Source organism: Hesperophylax consimilis, chromosome 25 (genome assembly GCF_061612785.1).
Source record: "Hesperophylax consimilis isolate HC1 chromosome 25, BYU_Hcon_1.0, whole genome shotgun sequence".
NCBI classification, from domain to species: Eukaryota; Metazoa; Arthropoda; class Insecta; order Trichoptera; family Limnephilidae; genus Hesperophylax; species Hesperophylax consimilis.
This window is the reverse complement of record NC_142860.1, coordinates 24,063,146-24,075,453: the sequence shown is the minus strand read 5'-3', so window position 1 is coordinate 24,075,453 and position 12,308 is coordinate 24,063,146. Positions and strand designations below refer to the sequence as shown.

General features: G+C 35.6%; 1 protein-coding gene across 1 annotated transcript; it reads left to right on the top strand.

Annotated features, from left to right (window-relative positions):
- Positions 1-815: 815 nt before the first annotated feature.
- Positions 816-5,665, top strand: LOC149411700 (uncharacterized). Its single transcript, XM_089646980.1, has 3 exons — positions 816-1,167; positions 2,887-3,296; positions 5,163-5,665. Exons 1-3 carry the CDS (start codon positions 1,014-1,016, stop codon positions 5,655-5,657), a joined length of 1,059 nt encoding a protein of 352 aa, XP_089503106.1. The 5' UTR covers positions 816-1,013; the 3' UTR covers positions 5,658-5,665.
- Positions 5,666-12,308: the final 6,643 nt, after the last annotated feature.

Sequence of the window (12,308 nt, the reverse complement as noted above, 5' to 3'; positions counted from 1 at the left end):
AGAAGCTGGGCGTACTGTACAGGGCCCGCAGATACTTTAATAGTACACAGCTGCTGACCCTGTATAAATCGCAAGTGCGCCATACTGTCGAATTTGGCAGCCATCTCTGGTCCGGAGCCCCTAAATACCTGAAAAAAACCCTTGACTATGTGCAGAAACGGGCGGTCCGTTTGATAGATTCCCCAATCTTAACAAACGGACTGCAATCTTTAGAGCACAGGCGTCAGGTAGGTATGCTGTCCTTGTTCTATCGGTATTACAATGGAAGATGCTCTGAGGAACTAGCGTCATTGATCCTTTCGGCACCGGTGCGTAGTCGGGATACACGCCAAACGCGCGCCCAACACTTGTACACGGTTGACATTTGTCACATGAGAACGGGTCGCTTCTACGATTCGTTCTTAAGTTAAATTATTATTAAAATTATTTTCTTCAGGGCCTCCTGTGTGGAGTTAATATTAAAAAAAAAAATCATAACAGTTATATAAAGTCATGGAAAATGATGAAACAAAAACTTTATTAACTGGGTTAAGTAGGTTAGGTTAGGTTAGGTTAAAAAAAATTTTTTTCATGGTTTCTAATGATTTTAAATCATTTTTTAAAAGTGTGTTGAATTGTCACTGTGTTGAGTTATCATGGAACCATTTAAAACGTCTCCTAGCGAAATATTGTATTTACCAAATATTTTAATAAATATAAAAAAAAATCATTTTCTTTTTAATTTTTCTGTTGTTATTAAAATATATATTTTGTATTTATTATCTTTTGAAAAAAAAATGCATTGCAAGTAATGTTAAGGTTATACTTAAAATTATTTTCACCACAATCTTTTGATAAGAAAAATATATGCTTAAAGATAATGAAAAATCTTATCTGAAATCTATTTGAGATTCCATATTATACAGGTATTAATATCATTTCATTAATTTTCTACATTATAAGTAGCACATAGTTCATAGTTTGTCAGTTGTTTCCTCAGGGTTTAGCGGGAAGTTCATTTGACCAGCCTCAAGATGTCGGAATGCTGTTGTTGCACTGTGACGATTGCAGGAGTTATCCTTGGTCTCCTGGGCTTGCTGAAGCTATACACCAGGTATACTGTTGATATCTTCATGGGAAAGGAGCGGTTGGATGGAAAAACTGTCACCGTGACTGGGGCCAGTGCTGGTGAGTACCTACTCAATTTATTGTTAAGTTAATATTAATTATGATTTCTTAAATATTCAAGTTTGTAAGTTTTGGGCGTCATGTCTGTTTTAATACCAGCATGTGGCTAAGCAATCTGAAGTGTAGGTACCCAGAATATTACAATTTTTTTGTCATCTCTCGAGAATATGACTTGGTGACACTTATTAATTGACTTTTTATTTTTTTATTTTTTATATTAACTCCACACAGGAGGCCCTGAAGAAAATAATTTCCCTCAGGGCCTATGTCATCTTTGGGGATGCTGTGTGGAGGGTCTTTTTGTGGAGAGAAAGGAGTGAACATGGGTCGTGAAGAGTCCCATGTTGTAGGAGGGAGGAAACACAGAGGCCGGCAGTTCGTTCCACAGCCGAGCTGTTGAACTTAAGAATGAATCGTAGAAGCGACCCGTTCTCATGTGACAAATGTCAACCGTGTACAAATGTTGGGCGCGCGTTTGGCGTTTATCCCGACTACGCACCGGTGCTGAAGGGATCAATGACGCTAGTTCCTCAGAGCATCTTCCATTGTAATACCGATAGAACAAGGACAGCATACCTACCTGACGCCTGTGCTCTAAATATTGCAGTCCGTTTGTTAAGATTGGGGAATCTATCAAACGGACCGCCCGTTTCTGCACAGAGTCAAGGGTTTTTTTCAGGTATTTAGGGGCTCCGGACCAGAGATGGCTGCCAAATTCGACAGTAGGGCGCACTTGCGATTTGTACAGGGTCAGCAGTTGTGTACTATTAAAGTATCTGCGGGCCCTGTACAGTACGCCCAGCTTCTGAGAGGCTAACTTAAACTGATTATTCTGACAGAAGATGGCTGTGCTATGTAAGTCATCCTATAATTGGATACAATCATGTAAGTTATTCACGTGTTGTTTTCATTCTTATATATTTAAACCTATTTTTAGTTTAATAATATGTATACACAAATTTTGGCTAAAGGCATATTAATCGCAATACGAAGAATATATGAAGCCCTTGTTATATGATAGAATATAGCTTCATTATTTGGGCTCCTTCTCAATAAAACCATATCCTAGAAAAAGAAAAAGTACTAAAGAGGTTTGTGTATTATCTTCAATCAACAGAGCGACTCAACTTCTAACGATTCTGCATTATATAGGTGTAAAATTTTATCAAAATTTAAAATGGACTGAGCAAATTAACGATTTAAATAATAAAATTTAAAATACTAAGTTATTTCTTCAAAACCATCAGGAATGTCCTTAGAAATACTTAATAAAGACCAACTCTTCGCAAATTGCTCTTAGAATAAGGTATTATCGGATGGGGAAGTGCAAATGACAATATCCTAAAATCACTCATTAAAACCCGAAAAGCCATAATGAAAATTATTATGTAGCATAGGATTTATTTAAAACCTATAAAGTGAGATAAACATTACCATTTTGCAGCCAAATCGACGTTTCTTACCAATTTCGTGTGTAATTCTTAGTTTAAATCTCCCGCCAATGTCACCTGCTAGTCCCAAATGCATCCTTCAGGTGGCTTATTCTGAAAGTCCTTGCAAGAACAAGTACTGACAAAATCTTCACCAAACTTGACAGTTCTACTGTAACCTCTCTTTCTATTACATGGCTCCATTGTGAGAAAGATAGTATGGTTGCGTTGGAGCGGAAGGATAATTTAGTTGATTCGGTTCTAATGAAATATATTTCCTTCTCCGCAGGTTCATTCACAATCAGACTGACTAACATCTTATTCGCCTGCGTGCTGCTGAGTTCCGTCATGACTTGCGCAAGGGCTGCTCCCTCGCATAAAGTTCTGCGTTTCCCTCCGCAGTCCCACGTGCCACACTCCAGCTATGATGACCATCCTTGCGGGGTGGACAATAGTGTGCCCACACAGCTCCGCCACTCCGGGGTCGCGAATCCCATGAAGGTGCTCAGGCACCTAGAACGCCACCTCAGCGACACTCTCAGAGACTTCAACCACCTCAACAAATCGAAGATTTCTATTCAGTACAAAGATTCTATGAACATGACCGAACATTTGGTAAATAAATTTCTTCCGAAGAACCAGCTTGCAGAATTCAAAAAATTCAGAGCAAATCACGCTACGTTCAGCCAGAAAGAGATGGTAAGCATCAATTAATCACACTTTATCTAATGTTTAGTGAGCGCAAAATACAGATTTAAACTATTATTTTAATAAATATGTTTTGGGGTTTTTGCTTTACTGGAAAACTACCAATTAAAGTGGTTGACCAGTGGCGTGCCGCCCTACTGCCTAAAAGTGTAATGTGAGCGGGTAATTTGAACGCTCCTGCATCTAATTCGATACAATTATGTTCTCGGCACTGCTCCCTCCCTTCCGGCCAAACAATTACTCTGTTGCCTCTATTTAAAAAGCAAAAACATATTCCTTTCCCGATCACAACCACAGGAAATTTAATTTTCTTTTTGTAACTGTCGACACTCATCAAAAAAAATCTATTAAAAATGCATTAAAGAACCCAATGTTCTTTTAATTTTAAATTACTTGCAGCCGATTTTAATTAACAAAAATACAGTTGCCACCCAATTTTCGGATTAAATGCAGTAAATTAAAAATTGTTGTAAAATGTATGGTAAAGGTCCTGTGAACTTATTGTATCCGACCGTAATTTTATGCTGTAAAAAAAAAAAAAAAAAAAATGCTCCATGAAAAGAGATACTAACGCACAGCGAGAAATGAAACTTAAACACGCAATCGTAAGAAAGGTTACGGGGTGCGGGGTGAAGTTGCTGGTGACTTTAGCTGGTGGTTCAGCAAATTATCATTACATCAGAAACACGAAGTCAGTTGCATTTCACGACTGCCTCCGAAACAGATGTATAATGATTCGGACAAGGAACGCCTGCATTGTTCACGACTGATTTTACTTTAACTTTTAAATGAATATATTTGGACGTATTTCAAGTCGCATATCGCAATGAATATATTTGAACGTATTTCAAGTCGCGAGTGCATTAACATTTGACTGCGTCTTGATTATGATGTTATCTTATTTAAGTTTCATCTCAGAATACAAACGAAATCGATCCGCATCTCTAATTAGCCTTTCTTTGGTATTTGAGAACATGATTTATACGAAGTACGATTTTATAGCTCTTGTACTTAATCATTCGCGAGCTTTTCCTCGCTATTGTATTAAGGTAAATATGCAACTCTCGCATGAGCCGCAACTTTAAAACGTAAATACGATCCTTTGTTGTAGAAGTAAGAGAAGACATTGCGAAGTCTCATGGCGGTTGCGGTGCTGGGAGTTGGGTGTTGAGTGTTGCCTTAAGTCTGTTCCTGTTGGGTGTTGAGTGTTGCCTTAAGTCTGTTCCTGTGACTAGTGACTGCGTGCGACATGACAGCTATCTGTATTCCAAGCTTCGTTTCAACAATTTTAACTCTCAACAAAATCTCATTCCCTGTATTTGTAGCACATGTTTTAGGTTCTCGAGTGGCAGTTACGGTTCAATTAATGACAAATTGCCCACAGTTAAAGATATTCCTACATCGGTTACTGCGGAGTATCGCGCTCCGCGCACAGTGCCGACAGCGCAGGCAATTTATGCTGTGTGAGAAATTATATGTTTTACGCACAGTAAATAACAATAATTATATGTAAAAATAACGAGTTCGGCGTCTTTTGTGATCGAAGCTGACTGATGTTTAGCTCCGCTCGATAACGAACCCCATGATTGGACAGGCCTCGCAATCGCATCGGTTTACTGATTCGTATTTAACCTTAAGGACAGTTGTAATGCAATTTATCTTCGCGTATGAAATAATTGTCTGGTTTGCGATTTGCGCTATTAGTTTTAAGCATTTAGTAATAATTAACTCATTTGTTGATAATAATCATTTTTTAAATCAGAAAATTGGTTTTTTGTTTTGGTGAACCTAAACAATTGAAATATTTTGTAAATTAAATATTGACTTGTTTTTAACTCATGTTTTTTATTGTTATAGGTTGACCACATTCTGGTAGATCTCCGAGGAAATCTGAAGTTCTACGGAAAGGCTTTTCACCAGCTCTCCATCAAGCCCTTCAGTACACAAAAAGCAAGCTTCAGCACCAACGAACGGGCCACGATCCTCAAAGTGTTGGAAGCTAAGCTCAAAGCCCTCAGCTGCGAGGTGGAGACTTTTATCAACGCCACCAACACTGTTGTGCCTCCAAGCAATGCCCAGAACGCTGCCTTTGCCAAGGTAGGCTCCAACTGGCCAAAAAACCCCGACACCACGGCCATCATGTCCCTCGACATGAGCACGTTCACTCTCTACAAGACCTTCTTGCAAGACTGGGTCCAGGTGCATAAAGAAGTCCAATCCCTGAAGATACCAACCAGGACCATCAATAAGAGGAAGAACATCCGTCCAGTGCAACGCAAGAAGAGGCCAACCAGGAGCACCAAGGGCACAAAGGCACCTAACTCTAAGTCATCTAAAAAGCAAATGGGTTAAAATCGTCTACACTGAAAGAAATGTTTAGGTACTATTTACTAAATTTTCAGTAATTATCTACCAAACAGTTTAGTTGCTGTGGTGACTGCCAAACTTTTAGCTACGTTTGCTAAACAGCAGTTTATTTATGACAGCTTAACGATTCAGATATTCTAGCTAAACTAATCGGTTGAGACAGCTTTCTATGTTTAGTTGTGTTACCTAAACTGTATTTATGACAGCTTAACGATTCAGATATTCTAGCTAAACTAATCGGTTGAGACAGCTTTCTATGTTTAGTTGTGTTACCTAAACTGTATTTATGACAGCTTAACGATTCAGATATTCTAGCTAAACTAATCGGTTGAGACAGCTTTCTGTGTTTAGTTGTGTTACCTAAACTGTATTTATGACAGCTTAACGATTCAGATATTCTAGCTAAACTAATCGGTTGAGACAGCTTTCTGTGTTTAGTTGTGTTACCTAAACTGTATTTATGACAGCTTAACGATTCAGATATTCTAGCTAAACTAATCGGTTGAGACAGCTTTCTGTGTTTAGTTGTGTTACCTAAAGTAAAAATTATATATCTAAACCATTTTGTAGTTTTTAGTTAGAAAACATAACTGTTTAGATGTAGTAACCTTATTATTTAGTTAATATTCCAAAATGGTTAGGTTGATTAACTAAACTTCGGTTGGAATAGCCCTACCGATATAGGTATTTTAGCTCTCTTCTGCTAGCTAGCTTTAGGTACTGTAGCTTAGCTTTTTGGTTGGATTATCTATATTAAATAGGAAGTGCAGCTTTGCAGTTTAGCTGAAAACAATACAGGGTGTAAATGTAACCACCATCAACTCATGGGTTAAATACTTTGAGTTGCAGGTAGTTTATTCCAACCCTTTTGAGAGATGAAACCTAAATAAATAAATATTATGTTTTGTAAGACTAGAATCTACATATTAAAAACCTCATTCACATAAAAGTTATTTTGCTAAGAATGTTTTTAATACACATGAAACTAATTTCTTGTCAATTATATCCTCGAAAAGTATAGATTTAGGTTCTTTTAAAAAGTGTACCATTAATTTTAGCCCAGGAAACACACTTCAACGGTTCTTGAGAACTCAAATTTAGAGCAGTTATAATCTTCCGACACTTTGAATTTAATATCTTTTTAACAGGGCCTGTGCTAATTGGTTCAGCCAAGTGGCCTGTCAAAAACAAATCATTGAGTTGCAGTTGATGCTTAATCGCGAGTGTTAACGTAATATTACGCCTATTAAATGAAGCTTGTGCGGCAACTTTAGAAGTCCTATGTTTTGCTTCAAATCTCATTCCCCAAATGTTAATTAAAGGCCCAAATTTTTTCGTAAGTGCATGATAGTGAGTAAGAAAATGAAATTTTGGTTTAAGACTTTGGTTAGTTAATTCTAAATAGAGCTCATTAAGTTCTCCAACTAAGCATCTTAACAAATCACTGGTGGTTTCTGTAATTGTTACTAAATCAATCAATCTTTTTAAACTTATATGTAATCTCCAATATGGATGTTGATACGGCACAAACTCGCCAATTATCAAGCTAAAATATCAAACGAAAGTCAACATTTCTGACGCTGAAAGTTTTATGTTGCCGTTAGCAATATGAGCCATATTCAAAATACATGGCTTACTACTTGTATCTGGGCCATAATCAAAGCTTGATATTTTGTCATTCAATAGTTGGATTGAAAAATACTTTAAATCAGTTACATACTTTGAAATTAAAAAGCTCATAACATACTTAGCAGTTCCTTCAAGGATATTGTGCATGACATCAACTCCAACTTGTTCAAACAAACTGAATCCTTTTACTGCAAGCCACACACACTTTTCCTTAATACCAGTGTTAGAGCAGTTATTTTCAGCCAAGTGAATTTCATATTGGTCTGCATTATGGTAAAGGCTTTCTTCTTCATAACACTGCTCTTTAATCACTTCTTTGGAAAAGTTGCATATACGACATGGAAAATTGGAAGAAAAGGATTCATTAAATCTGATGATTGAATGAATGCCGAGGTTATCACCCAAAATAAGTGCAAGCTCAAAATAAAGTTTACCTTTTAAAGATGCTGTATTTATTTCAACACCATATTCTAACAAAAAAATAAACTCTTCAATGAGAGGTTGAAATATTACACCATTTCCAAACTTATTTCGGTCAGACGAATGAAAAAGCAGTGCAAGGAATATGTTGGTTAAAGAAGAAGCTTTGTGTGGTGGTATACATGCTACTGAAACATATACAGCTCCAAGTTTATGGATGCCCGAATGGCTGCCTAACACATTTCCACTCTCATAATCGTCAAAAAACATAAATAGTGGGAAGACCATTATATTACCATGTTTTTTCTTACGGGTAACCCAAAAACTACCCTGAATAAAGTTCTCCCATGAGACCACAGACATAGGAATTAATAGACGAGAAGATAATGGCGAGGGGGAAAATCAACTGTTGAAGAACGAAGGGAGTGAAGCTGACTGTGATTCGTCAATAAATCAATCTGACAGTAAATAGGCATCTCGCATTATAATATCACCATTTACTTCTTAAAAGTAAAATCTGCTTTTGAATGAATAGAAATTTTTACATGGGAGCGCAAATTACTCGCCACGTAACAAATTTGCGAAGTCCAAATTCGGCAAAAAAATTCGGTTCTATTTTCAGAGTCGAATATTTCGTTTAAGTATTTAGTTAAGACACTTTTGTAAATGTTCATAATTTACTTCCCAGCAACCAACCAGCTTTGTGTTTCGCGTCCAGACGTTTCTCGATGTGATAGTAACAACTGATTCATATTATACGATGTGAATATGCTTAAAATAAAGTAAAATAATGCTTATATATGGAATGTAATACGACAATTGGGTTTATTCTCTTTTTCACATCTATTTTTACAAGTTTTCATAGTACAAGTCAACATTTTGCCGTGTTATTTCGTAAAATGAACCGATGATGCCTCGACCATAGTTCGCACAAGAATGATGACGTCACGTTTTCAAATTTCACTTGAGGCCATACGCGAGCACAGCCGGCTCCAATGGAACCGGTATGGGGAGTGGGGATAATACGCTTTTAATCACTTAGGGCAGGTCTACTAATATTCACATGTCTATGCATGAGACCCTTTTCAGTCATAAGAGATAGAAAATGTGTGTAATTCAAGGTTTCTGTCATCACACCTTCAAGAGAAAAAAACATTTGCAATACTTTTCGTAGGGGAATCAATTGTTCTGTACACTCGAATGGTTAAACAGTAACTGTACCTTGTTTTCTGACTGTGATCATTTTTTGACCTATTGTTATTTGTGTAGGTGCTATATATGTATATGTACCCCTTACAGATAAATGTTATCGTAAATGTTCAGTTTTGAAACTCTCTAAAGGTGATTGCACAGCTAATAGAAAACTATTTTTAAATGAAGTTATATCTTGACCATTCTGCAAGGATGTTAACATTTCGTCAAAGATGTTTATGATGTCGTGACTTAGGCCCTTCTGCATATAGTTTCTCAACCCATAAACAACAGACTGAACTGCATTCTTTCTTTCTGATAACAAGGGATTTGCATACAGAGATGATATAAAAATAGACAGTGAATCTGATGATACCGGTTTAAATAAAGTTGCATGAGAGGTTACAGAATAAGGTACTAATTGTTGAGGTTGCACGGTTGATAGTGATTCTAATGCTAGGAATATCAGAAACAATATTTAATGAACTGCTACTTTCATCATTTCGTTGATGTTGAGTATTAAGATGTTTTCGAAACGTATTTTTCAAATGAAATGATCTGGAGCAACCGCCGTCAACACAACGGTAAAAGGAAAATTCGTGACTACTATGAAAATAATCAAAATGTTTAAATAAGTTTATCACACTAGTTGTAACTGTGGTACAAAGGAAACAAGTTGGCATCTTAGAAACTTATGCCCAAGTCAGTTATGAATGCATTGACAGTAGTAAAAACTTTATTGTATTTTGTACTAAGTTTGTACATAGCTTTTTGAATGAAAGTCCATACGTATGCACTTTCTGCTGGGTATTCTGTATTTAAAGCAAACAAATTTTGAAACAGGAATCAACGGCATGGATAATTGATGTAGAATTATACCGAATGTCTGTTGTTGGTGAGTATTTCACATTGTTGACTATAATTGCTATCTAACACCTGTATTTAAAAAAGGCGATATTCATGATGTCACTAATTACCGACCCATCTGCATGCTCTCAACTATCCCCAAACTGTTTGAAAAACTTATCCTCGATAAAATCTCCATACATATTAACAACATCATTGTAACTAATCAACATGGATTTATGCCAGGCAGATCCACACTAACAAATTTCTCCTTATATGAAAATTTTATAGCATGTTCACTCGAAAACAAAACCCAAGTCGACTCAATATATACAGACTTTGTAAAAGCGTTTGACAAAGTTAACCATAAAATTCTTCTTAATAAACTTAGTCAAATCGGAATTGAGGGTAAACTATTGGAATGGATAAAAAGCTACTTAACAAATAGAAATCTACAAGTAAAAAATAATTCTAACCTTTCACACAAATTCATAGCTACTAGCGGTGTACCCCAAGGGTCACATTTAGGCCCAATACTGTTTCTCCTTTTCATAAACGATATTGTTACTGTATTTGATAAAAATGTTGAAGTGCTACTTTTTGCCGATGACCTTAAACTATTTAAAATTATAAAAACAATAAATGACTGTATTCAAATTCAATTAAATTTAAATAAACTTCAAGATTGGTGCAAAACTAACAAACTTTATCTCAATATTAGTAAATGCCACATTATAAGATTTTTTAGAACAACACAACCCCTTAACTATCAATACAAAATTAATAATATTTCTCTCGCCTCTGTAAGTGAAATTAACGATCTCGGCATTATTTTCGATTCAAAATTTAACTTTCTTTCACATGTAGAAACAGTCACCAACAAAGGACTAAAAATGCTCGGCTTCATTCTCCGAAATGGCAGAGACTTTAAAAATATTTCAACACTAAAAATCTTATATTCCTCACTTGTTCGAAGTCAAATCGAATATAATTCTCCTATTTGGTGTCCTTACTTTAAAATCCACTCCGACTCTATTGAAAAAATTCAGCATAAATTCCTAAGATACATTAATTATAAACTCGGTCTACCTATAGAATCAATAAATTACAATCACTTGATGAAAGAATTAAACTTACTTAAACTCTCAGATAGAAGACTTATTTCCGATTTGACTTTTATTTTTAAAATTGTCAATGGTATTATAGACAGCCCTGATATATTAAGCCTAATTACCTTCCATATACCCACTAGAACCACTCGATCCAAAATTCTTTTTAATTTCAATAACAATATCAGGACTGAGTCATTTAGAAACTCGCTTATACCTAGATTGCATGCAGTTGGCAATGCTTTCTCAGAAGTAGTAGATGTGTTCAACTGCACGGAATATAGTTATAAGAAGGCTATAATAACATACCTCTGTCGTAATTATCAAAGTTATTAGGCATAATACCATTCTATTCATAAGTTATCACAGAACCTAAACTATGCACTTACATCAGATATCAGACAGAAGAGTGTTATCTAATAATTTTATATACTTAATCAAAACTATAATTTTTCCCAAAATTGTTATGAGATGTCTTACTGACAGCCCTGTTTCAATAGAGCTAACTCTTAGTTCTCAGCAAATTCAACCAAATCCAATATTGAAGGTAACAATAACCTCAATACTAAACTACTGTACGGATTGAAAATAAAAATGCTATTGTACCTATGTATACCAGATGTTATTCTTGTTTAATTTTCAACATAATTTCTCAGTAATTATTCTGTTTAACATAATACTGTTTCGCTCCTGTGAACCACTGTAAACATAACTCATGTATATTGTAAAAGCCTTTTACGGCGTCTAAATAAATAAATAAAATAAATAAAAAAAAATAAAAATAATGTACCGTGCATGTATTTGGTTTAAAGAAGGTCCAATTATCACAATGAAGGGTTGGACTGTGAACCCCAAATTAGTAATTTTTTCTTTGCGAAGCGTTATTGACGCTTCCAAATCCGCTGAGCTGGTAATGTGCATTATAAATCCTTGTTGAGACTCTATCTTTGAAGGCCTCCATTGCTTTTGGGTCTTTGGCATCCGAAAAGTGCTTGTATTCATCAAATACGGTAAACACAGAAAGGCATATTCAGAACATCCTTATCGGTGAAACCTAATAAATGTTAGAATTTGATATGCAAATTAATACTAAGGGTCCCATACCACCGTCGAAGGCTCTAAAAACTGGATACGAGCGTGTTGGTCCACTCATTAAGAAGCGTTCCGTAGTGATGTTTTTACGTAATGATATTATAGTAATAATTCACCTAGCCAGGTGATTATTTATTTATTTTTTAATGGACATATGTCCAATTTAAAAAAACAAATTACACGAAAGGATAAAAATAATAAATTTTATCAACAGAATTAAGGTAATATAAAGCAAGGACAGAAATGACAACAACAAAAAAACCGAACGAAAGTTGATGTGGCTAACAGCCGAAATAGGGCTTAGAGTCATAATGTTTCTTTTTGTTTCTTAGTGAAAGACAAAAATCAT